We start from the raw sequence: 17,772 nt of genomic DNA, 5'->3' as shown, positions 1-17,772 counted from the left end.
TTGAAGTTTCAACGAATTCATAAGTGGTGTTTTTCTCTCATATATATTTTCTAAAAAGATTTTCATGGCTAATAACATGAAAACTCTAGGGGGGAGCCAATGCATCAACTCTTATACATCTTTATTGGCATGCCCATCAAATAAAAGGACTTGCTGAAGCTGTTCCGGTTACTCAAGAGTAACTCAGAGCCATTCCCTTACCACTACCACATACCACAGAACCGATCACCTTGTAAACTGCTTCTTATGTTCACAACCAACCTTACTTTCTAGAAAGGACTAGATAAAATGATATATAGAAGAGTAGACAAGAATATCGTTACACCTCTACTATGCTATAAAGACATCAACGTGATAAACACTCTCAGACTAGGTCCTTCAATACAATCTCTGCAAGTAAAAAAACAATGGCAAGTTGTGGTCATAGTCATAGGAATCACCACCACCATCATTCTCTTTTAAGATCTCACTCAAGTAGTCTTGAGATGAAAAGAACACGATGAGAAAAGAAAAATAAAGGCCTTGCTCATCAAATAAAAAATTTCTCATTGTACTAAAATATATTAAACACATGTTTTCTAAAGGACTTTAACACCACGAAGATGAATCTGGATAACTATAATGGGCTCACTAACCTTTGAGAGTATGTACAAAATGTTAGGAGTAACCTTGAGTTGGTAATACACGATAGCAATGCTATGTGTAAAATCCTTTCCATTATATTTTATGGATTTATATGAGTCTGATACCATGTCTTAGAACTTAGTTATATCTTTAGTTTTTTTTACTTAAGTAATAACGTCATTGCATGTTTTAGCATTAGTATACTTGTTAAAAAAAGCTCAACTAAACTTTTTTCCATTACTCATCATAAAGTGAAAATGAAGAGATTTAACAAGGAGATGCTTAAGGTGGAAGGATTGATTGGACTTGTTGCTATAGAGGCATTAATAAATGGAATTCATAATTATTCCATGTGGAAATGACTACACGCCTTCCTAGACAAAACTCTCCTTATAGTACAACAAGCAATAGAGAAGCATATTCGTGTAGAAGAAGTAAGTGTATCCAAACAAGAACATTCTTGTTTTCACAGACATTGTTGCACCCAAATTGTAGCGAGCCCATAAAAATAAAAAATTGTTTTATGTTTGGAAAATAGGGTAAAAATAAAAAGAGAAGTCGTCACCTAGTATTATGGTCATTTAAAACCCTAACTAGTCAACAAAGATCTATGGTAAGTGATTATTTATGCTAGAGATAAGATACTATCACCCTAAAGCATCTTATCTGAGGTAAATTACGTTGCTAATTTTTTCTTATATTCCTAATAATTTGTTATGTCTAGTTTACCGGTGGTCTATTTACAAGATGATAATGAGTTTATTGCAATGAGTTAACACCTAATTGTTAGTTTAAACTTAGCCATTCTAAAATTTGGTTTATTTTTTCCATTTCTAGTTATTACCTTTGGATAACACTTGATGAATTGACAATTCTAAGATTGGTCACTCTTGGTTATAACTTCTGATTAATTATCGATCAAGTGATGTCAATAAATGATCTATGGGTCTATGTTGGGCTCATTAAACCCAACTTAAATCATAGGAAAGGTTCTTAGAAGGTGCCTTGATGAGGCTCACCTGTATTATATCACTGGGGTTTCACTTGCAATATTTGTTGAATGAAGACTTAATACTCCCAATTCATATTCAGTTATAATCTTTAAATATTAAATTAAAAATCTTCTTACTACTCCTGATTTGTTATCGGAAAATGTTAGACTGAAAATTTAATACTCTCAATTTTGTTATTAATGACTATTAGATTGAAAATTTAATACTTCTGATTTTGTTACTAATGAATATTGGACTAGAAATTTTATTGTTTAAAAAATCAAGAGGATGCACTACTCCTCTTAATATCCAAGGAAATGATATGTATTCAGTTCGTTTACCTTAAATATCAAATGTGAATAGCAAAACATTCTTTAAATGGGTTTTTAGAAAACTAATATGAGCTTTTTAAAGATTTTGGGAATATCAGCCCTATAAACCTTTTAATGTGAGCCAAACTTCAATGAGTTTTATAAACTTGTTATAAAACTCCAAAATGCATGCAATAGATATTTTTTTTTTTTGCAAAAATGCTAAACAAGATCAAAAATCAAAAATCAAAAATCAAAACATGCAAGAATATTTTTTAGTTTATATATATATATATATATATGAGAAAGAGACTTAACCATATGCGATATTAACAAAAAGAATCTTAACAGAATAATTCTTTAATATCACAAAATAAAAAATGAGCATATAATTATCAGTGGACAAAGGTAAGAAGAACCTAAACTATATACCAACTAAAAGCTTCATGTATATACAAACCTTAAATCTCATGCACCAGATTACAATCTATCGTCAATAAACTTAGGAAGCACGAGCGCGCACATACATACATCACACACACACACACACACAAGAAAGGCCAACATCCATGTATGCTTCTTCTTTTTACATAGAAATGAAACAAAAGGAAATCTCTACAACTCTCTAAACTCTACTACCACCATCCCATTGCATGATTTAATGATTTAAGGAAACAAAAACTTTAGAGATCTTATACCATGTTACAATTTAAAAAAAAATTAAAAAAAAATCTATAACCGACACTGATATGCCCTCATCCATTGGCAAATCACCATGTACAAGTGACATCCTTCTCCATGTTTTGGGTGTTGAATAGTAGGGACTAAATATGTTCTTTTTACATAAAACTAGGCTATCAAGAAAAAGGGTTATGCCTTACTAGCATTTTCACCTATATGGAAACCAATTCTAAATGCTCTCTTCTCCCTAAAAGTATCATGTAATCTTCCATGCTTTACCATATGGAACCATGCATAAGAGCTTACCATAACCAAAACTTTGAAGAAGACTTACATAGGTGATTTCTTGTTGCCAAAGAGCTTGTCCTTGTTAAACTTATGAACTACCTTTCTTTCCTCTACCAATGGTTTTACATGATTAAAAACCAAAAAGAAACAACAAACACTTCAACAAGCTTTACCCCAAAGTTAAAAACTTATTCTTGTCAAATATAGTTTGCAACTAAGAAAATAAAAGCAAGACATCATAAAGTGAACACAATCAGGTTTCTTATAACCTTTTTTTTTTTAATCTCATAAACACTTAAAGGTATTGCCTTTTTGGTTATATACCTAACTATGAGATTGTCTCATCTTTCTAAAGCGAAACCAAGCTTTCTTTTTATAACAACACACCCTATACATACCTAAAAAAATAAAGTCACGCGAGTAAAGAATTGGCACAAATAAGAGAAAAACCATGGATATTCAAGAGAAGATCTTTCTACCCATTGCCATGTATCTACCTCTTCTAAGAAAAACATACCTCTCTCTCAAAACTATAAAATGTGAACTTCTACATGTGAAAAAAAAACAATAAAACCCAAGACCAAACCACTTCTTAAAACCACAGAATCTCCACACTTTCCTTTATGTTAAATAAAAAGGTTCTTTGATGAAAAATGAATGGTAAATATGACTGAAACATATCAAAGCCACATGCTTGACAAGGTCATAAATGCAAATTGAATGTGTGAAATGCTACAACTAAGAACTTGGGTTTAAAAGAAAGAGAAAATATAATCCAAACCCTAAAAAAGCTTGAATGACAATGCAATCACACATTTAATGACTGCCTCATAATGTAATAAAAAGATTGAGGAAGTCCAACAATAGCTAATTTCAATCATAAAACTTAAAGAAAGAAGACAATTTGAGTTAGCTATATTAAAAAAGCTTAAAAGGGCTAATGAAACCTAGTAGAAAACAAGCAAAAACTACTAAAATTGTCGATGATAATAAAAAGTACTCTTTTGATATCAAAAAACGTAAAGAAATGTTTGACCATCTAATATATAAGAGGAAATCAAACTCATTAGAAACCATACAATGTTTATTATTGATTAGATTAAAGGAAAGAAGTATTAGAAGTGGCATGACTCATGGAGATATTATGTTAATAGTTGTGTTGTCTTTAAAAACCAAATTCAAAATGCATTAGAGGTCAGACACATTTGCTTTTTAGATAAAAAAATGAAAGTGGATAACAATATAATAAAATGACTTATTGTAAAAGAAGAATTATAAAATGTATCAACCACGATAAAGGTTAGAATTAGTCATGGATACTAATACTATTAAGAAATATATAGATCATGACAAAGATAAAAAGGTGATGATAGAAGTTCAAGATATAACTTTTTATGAGGCATGCAAATGCCCTACCTACTATACCATCCTTCCAAAAGATGAAGGTATAGGTAGGCAAAGATGAATACGTTGTGACTTAGTGATAGGGAAAAATATTTAGACTTAAGAGACTAGTTAATAATGAGTGGCATAAACACTAGCCATAATAGAAATCATGCAAACCTAGTAAGGAGGAATATGATGACATTGTTAGTAAATGCTAACATCTCTTTAATTTAGAAAAGAGATGAAAACAACGACAAATGTTCAAAGCTCATTTTAGAAGAATGCAATGCTAAAACACATTAGTAAGGAAAAATAATATAAATCCATACACCTTACTAAAGAAAAAAGTTTTGAATGTTGAATAGACCATTTAGGCTATTAACAAGAGGCATATAAAATCAATCAATACTAGACAAGATTGCTCTTAGTCTTTGATGTAACCATATTATTTAATAGTTTTACTTACATTTACCTAGTATTTTGTCCATGTTCTATATATAAAATGCCTTGATAATCTTTATTTTATGTTTTGAAGGAACTTTTGGATATAAGATTTGAAAAGGAGTAAATTGGAGATAAAATTTAGACCATGTTTCAACCCATGTCAAATATTGGCAAATTTAACATTTGATCGATGTTTTATTCAGAACTTGAGCTATGAAATGAAGTGATTCTAGTGGAATTAGAAAGCTAACATCCATACCTTTCTATAAATATATGGAAAGAAAAATAAAAAAGAAAGGGCATGAAAATCGTAGCCTTCAAAGACAAATCTCACATTCTATCAATTTTGACCTTTAGGTATTCCGACTTGAATATCTTGAGTTAGAGAAGTTCATTTGATGAAAACTCAATTTTTTGTATTCCTAACTCAAATACCTATCAAATGCCACATTTCAGCAAAAAAAAAAGCTTATATAAGAGAGATATGATTTTTTTAAGACAACCTATAAATTATTTCAGCAGACATGTTTTGTGAAGAAACAAGTCCAACTTACTTCCAAAGCATCCAAACCGACATGGAAATTGTTTCTTCGTATGGAAAAGGTCTTTATTTGGGCAATTTAACTTCTCTAAGTCCAAAGTCAAAGCTTGAAGATTTTAGGCAAGACTATTTTTTCTTCTTTAGAAAAATAGTTATTGTACTACTTAAATGTAGATTGTCTACTTTAAAAAGAATTATTTTTATTTTTTGTACAAATGGATTGGAATGATGTGGAGATTAGGGTTTTCTATCAAATAAAAAGAAAGAGAGAAAGAAAGAGGAGAGGAGACGGCCAGAAAGAAGAAGAAAACTCTCACCCTTTTCTTCTATAACCGAAAATTATGCTTTCATCTCTTTTATTTTTTAGTTTTTCAATAGACATGCAATGCTAAGTTATTTTTCTTACTTGAAAGGATACAGAAACCTTCAAATTTCAAAAACTATGAGATCTATTCGATCTTTTATTTCCAGTTTATATGATGAGTATGAATGTTTTTCTATGCTTATTTCCTATGATTGTTAGATCGGACTCTAAGCTATTATTCTAAACCAATCTATTGCTAAGTTTGCTATCAAAACCAGAGTTGTGATATTTAAACTTGTGAAGCGACTAAGTTTAATAATTATGGCGGATCTACGGTGTTAATCTTAGGGAAAATATTCAACTAAATCGAACATAGACTGCAGACAAGTATGTTGTCTAGATTTATCAACTTATCTAATTCTTAAGGCTGCCATTGAATGAAATTATTATTGCGAACACTATGGTTTTTTAATGGTTAAGGTTAGTTACACTACGAATCGGTTAACTGACTAATGTTAAGGAAATATAAATATTCAGAATATAAAATGACATATCGTTATAGTGATCAATTTTGATTTCCGTAGGTAAACATTTACTTGAGACCAAGGTTTTTCTCTTAATAAGTTTTAGATTTATTTAATTTAGCTTGATTATTTTATTTTGTTTACCATAGCATAACGTAGATAACTTCAAAACTCCCCAACTTTGAATCATTTAGCATAATGACCTGAACTAGATTTTTCTCGTGGGATTGACCTCTTACTTGCTCTATATTATCTTGTTTGTTTAAGCTATGATAATTAATTTGTATGACCGCGACATTGCAATAATCCTATACAAATAAAAAATAAGATTGGTTGCAATAAAATTGATATGAGCCCATCTGGAATGATATGTCAAATTTTTCAGGGGTCATAAGAGAGATTGTAGGAATGTTACAAGTGGATCTAACTATTAGATCCAAGACCTTTAATATAATTTTTTTTTATGGTTGAAGCAAAAAAAAAGTTATAACGCCTTATTTTAGTAAGATTAGATATACACTAACATGTGCATATGGTCATCCTTATATCAAACTTTGATGTTTTGATTAATAGATGGGTCAACTAAGATAGTTAAAACATATAATAAGCCAATCATGGTAAATTCAGAGATGAAAAATACATGGTTGTATAACAATGATGTAGGCTCAATTTAATTAATAGGTGTGAATAATATTGTCGCCCAATCAACTTTTTAGTAAGCAAAAAGACATCATATATGTGAAAATTAATGGCAGATTTTGCTAGGCCAAATAACTTGTATTTGAAAGGTAATGACTAGGGATTTGAAACATTTTAATAAATGATTCACTACAACTTAGTTGCATGTGTTCAAGCTTTTAACAAAGCTTGTATATGTATTAAAGACAAGAAAAAAATTTGTTTGATGGAAATGCATCATGATTATTAATTGATCGTACTTGAAATGACTATTATTCTTTCAACATAACCAATGATGGATGATGGATAAGATGAAATTTAGGATCCGTTAATTAAAGTTAATTTGGGAACTAATGGTTGGCTTAAATCAATATTTATAAGTGAAACTTTACTAGAAGATTTTTAAAAAGATCTAGTATTACGACTACACACTAATAAAACTTTTTTTCTTGGGATTATAATAAAATGCTTGGTTTAGACATAAGTTTGGTCAAGCATCCATTACCAATCAAGTCTAGGCTCAGGCCATATAGACAACCTACAAAGAAGATAACATATTGAAAATTCTTTATGATATAGAGACAAATGACCATGATGAAACATATCTACAAATATGGTATTCACTTTTCCTTGCTTTTTTAAAGCTAAACTTGGCCAACTGCATGATTTAGACAATAATTGTGAAGACAATACAACAAAAAAAAAGATAGAGACTGTTAAAATCAACTAGTAAGAACTTATGGTCGACCAACAACCAAGTCTTATATTTTCTAAACTAACATTATCTATAAATCTTTATTAGTTATGATTCATGTGATTATTAGTAAGGAGAAGTTTAGATTGTGGTAAGATTAAATATGTAAGCTCTTTATCTGATATAAATAATTTATATTGGATTAAAATTTGATGTTTAGATAAAACTTAAACATTATACTATATAAATAGGCTCATCCAACTATTTGGTAAGATGATCAACTCTATATATACAAATTCTTTTTTGTAATTTACTCAATCTATCTTTTTTCTAACATTGTGTTTATTTACAACTCTTGTTTTTTTTTTATATATATTTACTTATTTTCTTACTTTATTTATCCTTTTCTTTTTTATTCATGTTTTTTTATTTATTTATTCTTGTTCTTGTGCGGTGCTACTTGGAATAAATATATATTTTTTAAAGTTTAAGATCTTGGAACACCCATGTTCTATTTAGTTTTATGAGATTGCTATTTGTTTTTTGTTAGATTGAATTCAAAATTTTAGCTTCTCCTTATCGAAAGAAAGAAAAACAATGAACAAATAGAATAATTGGTTAAAAATTGATGATTAATTAGCTAATTAGTATAAGGTTGATTGCTCTATTTTTACATATTAGATCAACACAAATATAACCCAAGTTTAAAGGAATAAAGAGATTCTACTAACAGCAGGGAAGATATAATTGAAAGAAGACTAGATGGCGGTGCCAATTTGAAAATAATTTATGGTAAACTAATATAGTTGATGATTGAAAAAATAAAATTTAAAATCCAATAAATATATAAAAAAAATCTTAACCTTCTGTCTTCTTATTGTGTCTATCTAGTTTAAAATAAATATGAGTAGTTAGATACTCTATAAAATTTATCGTTAAAATTTAAGAAGCGGTAACTTTTTAAAATATTTTTTATTTTAAAATATATTAAAATAATATATATATATTTTTAAAAAATTATTTTTAATATTAGCACATCAAAATAATTTAAAAATATTAAAATAATTAATTTAAAATAAATAAATAAATAAATTTTAATTTAATTTTTTTATAAAAAAATTTTGAAAAAAAAGAAGAAGCTAGCACCGTTTGGGAACGCGGTACAAACCGCGTTCCACAAAAATTTAAATTGTTTTTTTTGTTAAAAATTAATTTTTTTATAAGTTTTGGATCGTTTTGATGCGTTGATCTTAAAAATAATTTTTAAAAAATTAAAAAAATATCATTTTGATACATATTAGTATACAAAAACTTAAAAAATATCATTTGATGCATATCGGTACAAAAAACACTTTAAAAACAAGTAATTGCGTTAACTGCCTGAAGCGCACGTTAGTAACAGCTCCTCCCTTGAAAACTATCCCACTCCTGTATATGTACACTACGCCCATTAGATTGCTCGACTCCTCTAGGGCCCCAATAATTGCGAAACAACGCCTCCCCTGTGCTTATATGAAGTGAGAGAGAGAGAGAGAGAGAGAGAGAAGAGGAGAGTGAGTGAGTTACCTAGAGAAGATGGAAGGTGCTGAGGCAACTCGGATAATGATGGGAGTGAACGAGTCAACAATAAAAGGGTATCCACACGCATCGATTAGTAGCAGAGGAGCTTTTGATTGGACTCTTCAAAAGATCGTTCGATCCAATACCTCTGGTTTTAAGCTTCTTTTCCTCCATGTTCAAGTCCCTGACGAGGATGGTTCTCTACATCTCCCTCTCTTTTTATTAAATAAACTTTATCGAATTTCTTTAGGGTTTTTGAAGTGAGATGTGCTTTGGAATTGGATAAAGAAAAACAAAAATCCAAATAATCTGACGGATCATATTTTTTTTTTCCTTGTAATCATTTAATTGTGTTCTTTAAATTCAACTGTGTTCATATTTCAGCGTTTTTCGTTTCGAAGATGATATGTTAGCTTTCTTTAGAAATGTGAAAAAATGAAGCAACACAACTGCTATGGACAGCTTGTGAAACCTCCATTTATGCTTATTCCTAAATTTGCAACTATTTCTTCTTCTTCTTCTTCTTCTTCTAACACTTTCTTTTCAATAGGTTTTGATGACATGGATAGTTTGTATGCCTCACCTGAGGATTTTAAAAACATGAAGCATAGGGATAGGACCAGGGGACTTCATCTGCTGGAGTACTTTGTCAATAGATGCCATGAGATTGGGGTAATAGTCAATTTCCTACGCATGACCTCACTTCTATCTTCATTTCCACTTTTCACATCAATGAACTGGACTGGTTGTATTTAATCGTTTAGTTTTAGCTTCACCTTCTTTCCATTGAATGCTTCTAGGTTGCCTGTGAAGCATGGATCAAGAAAGGAGATCCCAAGGAAGTAATTTGCCATGAAGTAAAACGAGTCCAGCCAGATCTCCTGGTTGTTGGAAGTCGCGGTCTTGGCCCTTTTCAGAGGTTTGCTCAGTCCTTGCATTCATGGAATGCTTGACACTTTTCAATGATGACTTTACTAGAAATTCCACATATCAAATGTTTCCTTAAATGCACTGGCATGTGCTTTCATGTCTGTACTTTTGAATGGGATCCCAGTTATCTTGAAATCTCTCGTGTTGATCTATCCTGCAGGGTTTTTGTGGGAACAGTGAGTGAATTTTGCCAGAAGCATGCTGAATGTCCAGTGATCTCAATTAAGCGTAGAGCTGATGAAACTCCTCAGGATCCTGTTGATGACTGAATTTGTCTCGATTGTGAATCGTCTTTTTTCCCTGTATTAAAAGATCATGAACGCTATGAACATGCACATGTGAATGTTGTCCTGTTTGAGTATATGTCTTGCCGATGCTGATGATAAATGGAAGTCAATGCCCTTGTTGAAACTGTCGTACCTTTCGCAGTTTCATGGTCAATGTCTTGAGCCTAGCCTTCCATTTTTGGTTTCCTCGGCTGATTTGGATGGTAAGCTTTGTTTGAAAGCGTGCCTAGCATAGTTTCCTGCTAGAGGCAGGCGATTCCTAATGTAGCAAGATGCCTGGCATGTGCATTAGCGTTGCTGCTCAAGTATCTTCTAGATAAGCAAAGTGTCTTTGTTAGATGAACTCGGTTTATCAACTCATTCATAAACTAAATCAATAGCGATGTGGTACGGTATGGAAGAGTCTCACTTGTAGAAAGACGAGTGATAAAAAGTCCCCCTTGCTGGGCACTGGTAATCTAATGAAATGCAATGGAGAATAATAGCTGTCTAGTTTTCTTGAAGAATATAAACAGTTCCAATGGAAGTCCTTAGATATTCTTTCGGGCGACGAAAGGCTACTTCAATCTAGGAAACAGCCGGAAACTCGAAGGGGTCGCCTTTGGAAGCGTTCGCCGGTAACCAAAGCGTCTCGTTCCCGCAACCACTTGGGTACTTTGTTCATAGCCTTTTTAGGTTATGCAATAGAAGGGGCTCTGGATCCCCTGCTTTAAGAAATAGAGGGCTGGGTTCTATTTCCGGGCCGGGCGGGAGGTGAAGGCCATGAGAGAAGATTGCCCTACCGGTAAGGAAGAGAGGCTTTAAAACTTATTGCATGAAGGACTGGAACTGCAGGTCGCTGAAAAAGAAAAGAAAAGAAAATCTATCTAAAGATGACAGTCTTTGGGAAATTCTTTTTTTCTCATAGGGTGTCCATCTAATAAAGCAAGTTTCCTCTATTAACCAAGCAACATATTACAATATTGTCCTAGCGTTTTGAATTATATGAAAATAAAAATAAAACAACGAATGATTAAGGAAAAATACTTTTTTTTTTCATCAAAACTATCTCTGTCTTGTGCGTGTAATATTATTTGTTTTGAAAATAATTTTTTTTATTAGTAGCATCCGTTTATTGAATAAAAATAACAATAAAAAAAATATTTGCAAAAATTCTAATGACTTGATCTAAAAAGAATAAAATATATATTTTTAATTAAACAATTAATTTTCTTATTCTTGTATTTCTTTTTCATTTTTGACAAAAACATACGTTCATTAAGATAAGTATTGTTTTTCAAGTAAAAAGTTATTATGATCATGAAAATAAATCTTAATTCAAAAACTAAACAAAAAAGAAAAACAAAATTAAGGGATATTTAACAAAAAAAACCAAACATATTTGGTCTTAAAAAAAAGCTTAGACGTGTATGGGTCTGGAACTAAAACCATGTAGTAAACCTACCATTTGTCTCATATAAAAAAACTAAAATCTACCTTTAGGGTGTATGCTCCATAATAATTGTTTTGCATAAAGTTTGAGCCTAAATATGAAGTATCTTGAATTACAGGACTTGTGAATAATAAGATGGCCACCACTGCTAAATTTACTACTGTATAATATGGGCAAAATTTTGAATTTTTACAACTGTTAGAATAAAATTGCCCTAGATGCGATGCAAGAAAACTACCACAGATCAAGACCCTGAATTGCACTATGAATGAGGTGAAGAAATTGATGGTCCATGTTCAGAATATTGATGAGGTTGCATTTTTTAGGAAGGATGAGCGATTGATAGAAATCATGAGGGTAAAAGTACTGAATCCGACAATTAGAGCTCTTGTTCACTTTTAGGATCCTAATTACAAGTATTTCTCTTTCGAGAATGTAGATTTGTGTCCAACTGTGAGAGAATTTGGAATGTTGATGGAGTTTTCCAACCATATGTATAGGGTTTATTTTCCTTTGAGAGATGATAAAGTAATTTCTGAAATGTCAAAACCGCTCAAAATTCCTAATCTGACTAAATTTTTAGAGAAGAATGCTAGTGTGTTGAAGTGGAAACTATTAGAAGTTGAGTTAAAGAGGAAAAAGTCACAACATGGATCCATGATAGAAAGAGACAGACTAGTTACTTTAGACATATTTGGCCTCGTGTTGTTTCCAAACATAATAGGTGTGATAAGTTTAGAAATTGCCGCTGCGTTTGTGGATTATGAAAATGCTCAGATTAACCTTGTTACTAGATTGGCTGAAACCATCCTAACCCTCAACCATTATAGAAAAACTAGAAAATGGGTAATGAGATATTGCATGTAGTTATTATATACATATAGATGGTGAGTCATATTGAAATGAAGAAACTGATCTTCAATAATTTTTGGTGGTTTAACCAAAGACATTTGAAGTTAGTGGAAGAAGAAGAATGAGAAAACTTGGGCGATCAAGATTGGATAGAAAAGTTGCAAAAGCTACCTAGTAGAAATTTCAAATGGAAAGCCCTATAGGTTATAACGGTAGATGTCCTGATGAGTTGCGGGCAAATACGTTGGGTACCTTTGGTTAGGATTACAAGTTATGTAAGTTATATGAGTTATGTGTTTGTCTCTTATGGTAAGACAATAGGGGGGCATTTAGTATATCCTGATAATTGTTGGACTTGCCTAATTTTCTGGGTTATTCAAAGATCTATCTGCACGTGAGGTCCTGAAGATTATCAAGCTAGATTGGAATCACTTCGTTCTGAACAAAAAAGAGTTTGAAAGTTTGAGGGACCCTATCACAAGTGAGGAGTATACAAGATGGAGGGATTTGACTTTCGCTATTGTTCCTAAGATGTCGCATTCTAAAACTGGACCTTTGTAAGTTATGGAAGAGCCCATCAAAAGAAAAAGGGTTAATGATGAGGAGGAGCTGAGAGAGCAAGTAGACAAACTCTAAATAGAGTTAATTAAGAGCAAGAGATACAAGGCAGATTTAGAAGCAATGGTGCTGGAAGGAGACAAAGAGAGGGAATTTTTAGACAAGCAAGTTTAATCCAAGGATGCAAGAATAATAATGTTAGAGCTGTAATTGGGCAAAGAGAAGGCCACAAGGGAAGAATCTGAGACTGAGAGAGGAGAACTAGGTTTGAACTGGATGCAAAACAACTCTGAACTTGAAGCATTGAAGTATGACTTTATTGACTAACAAGGAAGCATTGAATATTATTAGGATAAATTTGCACAAGTTTAAGCAGAATTGGTGGATAGGGCTTAAAGATATGAGGAGCTTAACAAAAAATATATGATGATGGAAAGCAGACTAGCTGAAGCATAAGAAGTAGCAAGGGTTAGAGGAAAAGGGAAGACAATCGAGGCTGTTAAAGTAGATCTAATGATTAGAAGAAATGAAATCAAGGTGTTGAGAATGAAGCTTGACAAAGAACGAGAAAAGGTGAAGCACTTGAAAGAGAAATTAATAGCATTAGAAAAACATAAAGACTAGATTAACATCAACAACAATGCCTTGAACCGAAGCAATATACTGCTCATAGAGAGGATGACCAAAACAGATACGCAAATGGACGAAGTTGCCAGATATGCCCAGATTTTTAGAACTAATGCCTAAAAGGTTGGAGAGGACATCCTCCGCCACCATTAGAGCTTAGATGAGACCGATGCTTTTCTGGCAATGATTAAGAATCATAGATTTGCCTTTCTACCTTTGGCTAGAGAAGTGGTTGAAGAAAAAGACTAATGTACCTTTTCTTTTTCTAGTATTCCAAAAACCAATGTAATGGACTTGTTAGTCTTATTAATGAAATGGGTTTTGACTTATCTTTCGTGTAAAGTATGTCTATTGATAAGCATGATTCAAAGCAACAACTTGAGTACAATTACTCCTGATAAGAAATAACACAAGAAAATTAATGCCCATCAATCTTTCCTAGAAATGCTAAATCAATATCCAATATACGTTGACATATGCATCATAATCATGCATTTAATCATATATTTGCTTATAAATTGTCAAATGCATTATAGCTGAAACATAGATCCCCTACCTAAAGTTTATTACACCCGACTGAGAGAAAGGATAAAGAACAAAGAAAGGGCTCACCTAAAATCTCATTATCAGAGTGAGTTAGAATTTGTGAAGAATGAAGTTGCTTGAATGACCATCAACTCATGTCTTCTATACTCCTCAGAACATGAGAGTAAATTCAACAACTTAGTAGCATTTTATCTCCATTACCCCTGTTCAGTTGACTCAAACTTCGGTTACTAGGATTTGACAGTTGAAGGACCCTTTAATGATAGATTTGTTTATCCCATGGACTATGATAAATGGGTTGCTCTAAAAGAAAGATTAAGAGCAATTGAAGCAAATAATCTGTTTGACCCTGTACAAGCAGCAAAATTATAGTACCATAAGAGTTTAGAATGCCAGAATTTATTAAGTATATAAGACTAGAATGCCCAAACATCCATATCTAATCATACTGTAATAAGATAACTGAAGTTATTCATAATGACAAAATGCTAATCTACTTCTTTTAGGATAGTCTCCCAAGATTGCATTGAGTTGGTATATAAAACTGGATAGCACCGGGATTAAGAAGCGAAAGAACTTGATCCTTAAATAAAAAAATTACAAAATATAAATATTTTATATATTTGATTGTTTTCATTATTATTAAATTCAATTGGGCTTGTAGGTCAACTTATGACTGGCATAAATAGAAAGGGTGTAAAAACAAATTCTGCTTGAAATCAACTAGTAAATCTAATAAATTAACATATAACTCAGTTAAAACTAAATTTAAATTTATTTAAAAAAAATTAAGATGGATGAGGTTAATACCAGATTAACATGATGACGGAGGCCGGGTTGAATTACTAGCTTAAAAGGCAAAGAAATGCGAGAGGGACGGAAGTCCTTTGCAATGACAAAATAATACAAGTCAATCAACAAAAAGAAGTAGCACCAAATTAACGAAGAACAGGGAATTCCATGTCCTCCCTATCTGATAGATTATAGTCTCCAACTCAACCAAAACCTGGCTGGTATCTCTCTATCTCCCTCTATTTTTCACCCCTTTTCTTTTGTTTTGATCTGTTAGTTAGCAAGTAATGAATAGAGTTTCAATCAGAATCCTTAAAATCTCAAAAACCTTTGCATCTAATGCACAAAACCACACACTTACTAAGAATTTAGTACCTTCTTCTTCTTCTTCTCTTCAAACAATACAAAACTCCAACTCCATCTCTCTCTCAAACCCACTTTACAGTTTCCTCCCTGAAAATCAAAACCCCAACAACTTTGTCAATCTCATTTACTCCTCTCTCAAACGAGACAACACCCAGTTAACCCTTCTTCAAAATGATGACATAAAGGGGCTTATTCATCATCTGGGTGCCAATGAAATCTCTAGGGTTTTATTAAGATGCCAGTCCGATTCCGTTTCAGCTCTCACTTTCTTTAACTGGGTCAAAAATGATCTGGGTCTCAAACCCTCTACTCTTAACTATTGTCTTATTCTTCATGTTTTAGCTTGGTCTAAAGAATTCGAACAAGCTATGAAATTCTTAACTGAATTGATTCTGTTGGTTAAAGATACTGATGAAGATGTGTTTCAATGTTTGTTTTTGTGTTGTCAAGACTGTAATTGGGACCCTATTATTTTTGATTTGTTACTCAAGGCTTATGTGAAAGCGGGTATGATTAAAGAAGGTTTTAGGACTTTTATGCAGATTTTAGAGGTTGGTTATGTTCCTAGTGTGATTGCTTGCAATTATCTTCTGAATGGGTTGTTAAAGTCGAATCATATCCATCTTTGCTGGCATGTTTATGGAGAGATGGGAAGAGTTGGTGTTATCCCGAATTCATATACATTTAATATTCTGACCCATCTATTTTGCAAGGATGGAGATATCGATAAGATGAATGATTTCTTGGAGAAGATGGAGGAAGAGGGCTTTGAGCCAGATATAGTGACATATAATACGCTGATTAATGGCTATTGTGGAAGAGGAAGATTGAGTGATGCGTTTTATTTGTACAGGATAATGTATAGAAGGTGTGTCTTGCCAGATTTGGTTTCATATACTGCATTAATGAATGGCCTTTGTAAAGAAGGAAGGGTGAGAGAGGCTCACCAACTCCTTCATAGAATGGTTCACAGAGGGTTGAATCCAGATGTTGTTTCATATAATACTCTTATTTGTGGTTATTGCAAGGAAGGAAAGATGCTAGAGTCTAAGTCATTGTTGTATGAGATGATAGGAAATGGGATTTTCCCCGATAGTTTTACTTGTCGGGTTCTTATTCAAGGATACAGGAAAGAGGGTTGGTTAATTTCCGCTTTGAACTTGGTTGTGGAGCTTGAGAAATTTGGTGTTTCAATCTCACCAGATATTTATGATTATCTAGTAGCTTCTTTATGTGAAGAGGATAGACCGTTTGCAGCAAAGACTCTTCTGGAAAGAATGTCTCAGCGTGGTTATATACCTCATGTGGAAATCTATAATAAACTCATCGAGTCTCTCTGCAAAGGTGATTGTGTAGCAGATGCATTATCTCTAAAAGCTGAGATTGTTGTTGGGAACATAAACCCAAATCTTCTTACCTATAAAGCCCTCATTCGCTGCTTGTGTAGAATGGGCAGAAGTATAGAGGCTGAAAAGTTGATGGAAGAAATGCTTCATTTTGGTTTGCAACCTGATCCAGAAATATGCAGAGCCATGATACATGGGTACTGCAGAGAAAAGGATGCTGGCAAAGCAGAATCGTTATTGGTATTGTTTGCCAAGGAATTTCAAATTTTTGATAGTGAGAGTTATAGTACACTTGTCAGAATTGTTTGTGAAGATGGTGATGTGGCCAAGTTCATGGAGCTGCAAGAACGGATGCTGAAAGTTGGATTTGCACCAAATAGCCTAACTTGCAAATACATGATTGATGGCTTAAGGAAAAATGTGGGGCTGGTCAAAGAAAAACTTATACTTGAATGACATAAATGATCAATATTTTGAGGGGAAGGTTACAAGTGTTCGCTGGCTAGATGATCACTGGGAATTTAAGACTGACATTGCAGTTTCGTTTGGCATTCAATCATATCACAGTGGTGGCTGTGGAGTTTTGGATAGACGATGGAAAAAGTCAATTGTAAGGCACTATCTTCTATAGAATACTTAAACCCTACAATAAAAAGTGCTGAATTCCTAAAAAGAATTAAGTGTTGAATTCCTAAAAAGAATTAGTGTCATAAAATACTATACTATTTCATGAAACCTTTTCTTTTCACAACCATCTTGTTCTGTCTGCATTTTGATGCATGCATGATGGAAACTAACAAGTAGAAAGAAAAACAAATAATGGAGTCACAGAAATCAAGCTAATTCATATGCTGAATTACATTGAAATTGAAGCAAGTGAGCAGCAAGCAAAGCATGCAACACCATCATTAGCAAGTGTAGTAGGTGTTTTTTTCCACTGAATTATTCGGTGCATACTTCAAATTAGCTGATTCACTCATCAAGTCAAGTCAGGCCGGCAACTATTAAG

General features: G+C 32.4%; 2 protein-coding genes across 2 annotated transcripts; both read left to right on the top strand.

The window, feature by feature from the left end:
* Positions 1 to 8,936: 8,936 nt before the first annotated feature.
* Positions 8,937 to 10,398, top strand: LOC7496651 (universal stress protein A-like protein). Its single transcript, XM_002323968.4, has 4 exons — positions 8,937 to 9,223; positions 9,578 to 9,699; positions 9,828 to 9,946; positions 10,118 to 10,398. The coding sequence occupies exons 1-4, from the start codon at positions 9,043 to 9,045 to the stop codon at positions 10,224 to 10,226; spliced, it is 531 nt and encodes a 176-aa protein (XP_002324004.1). The 5' UTR covers positions 8,937 to 9,042; the 3' UTR covers positions 10,227 to 10,398.
* Positions 10,399 to 15,106: 4,708 nt separating this feature from the next.
* Positions 15,107 to 17,439, top strand: LOC7461319 (pentatricopeptide repeat-containing protein At5g40400). The gene has a single exon (XM_002323967.4). It carries the CDS (start codon positions 15,339 to 15,341, stop codon positions 17,217 to 17,219), a length of 1,881 nt encoding a protein of 626 aa, XP_002324003.1. The 5' UTR covers positions 15,107 to 15,338; the 3' UTR covers positions 17,220 to 17,439.
* The last annotated feature ends 333 nt before the right edge of the window (positions 17,440 to 17,772 follow it).

This window comes from Populus trichocarpa, chromosome 17 (assembly GCF_000002775.5).
Source record: "Populus trichocarpa isolate Nisqually-1 chromosome 17, P.trichocarpa_v4.1, whole genome shotgun sequence".
Lineage (NCBI taxonomy): Eukaryota > Viridiplantae > Streptophyta > Magnoliopsida > Malpighiales > Salicaceae > Populus > Populus trichocarpa.
The sequence above is the reverse complement of the archived record's forward strand: the minus strand, read 5'-3'. Positions and strand labels throughout refer to the sequence as shown.

What these genes read in the sequence shown, in the direction of transcription:
- LOC7496651 (XM_002323968.4), top strand. Translation starts at nt 9,043, where the DNA reads ATGGAAGGTGCTGAGGCAACTCGGATAATGATGGGAGTGAACGAGTCA. An exon ending in TCAAGTCCCTGACGAGGATG is followed by an intron (nt 9,224 to 9,577) that starts GTTCTCTACATC and finishes TCTTTTCAATAG; the next exon opens with GTTTTGATGACATGGATAGT. An exon ending in ATAGATGCCATGAGATTGGG is followed by an intron (nt 9,700 to 9,827) that starts GTAATAGTCAAT and finishes GAATGCTTCTAG; the next exon opens with GTTGCCTGTGAAGCATGGAT.
- LOC7461319 (XM_002323967.4), top strand. Translation starts at nt 15,339, where the DNA reads ATGAATAGAGTTTCAATCAGAATCCTTAAAATCTCAAAAACCTTTGCA.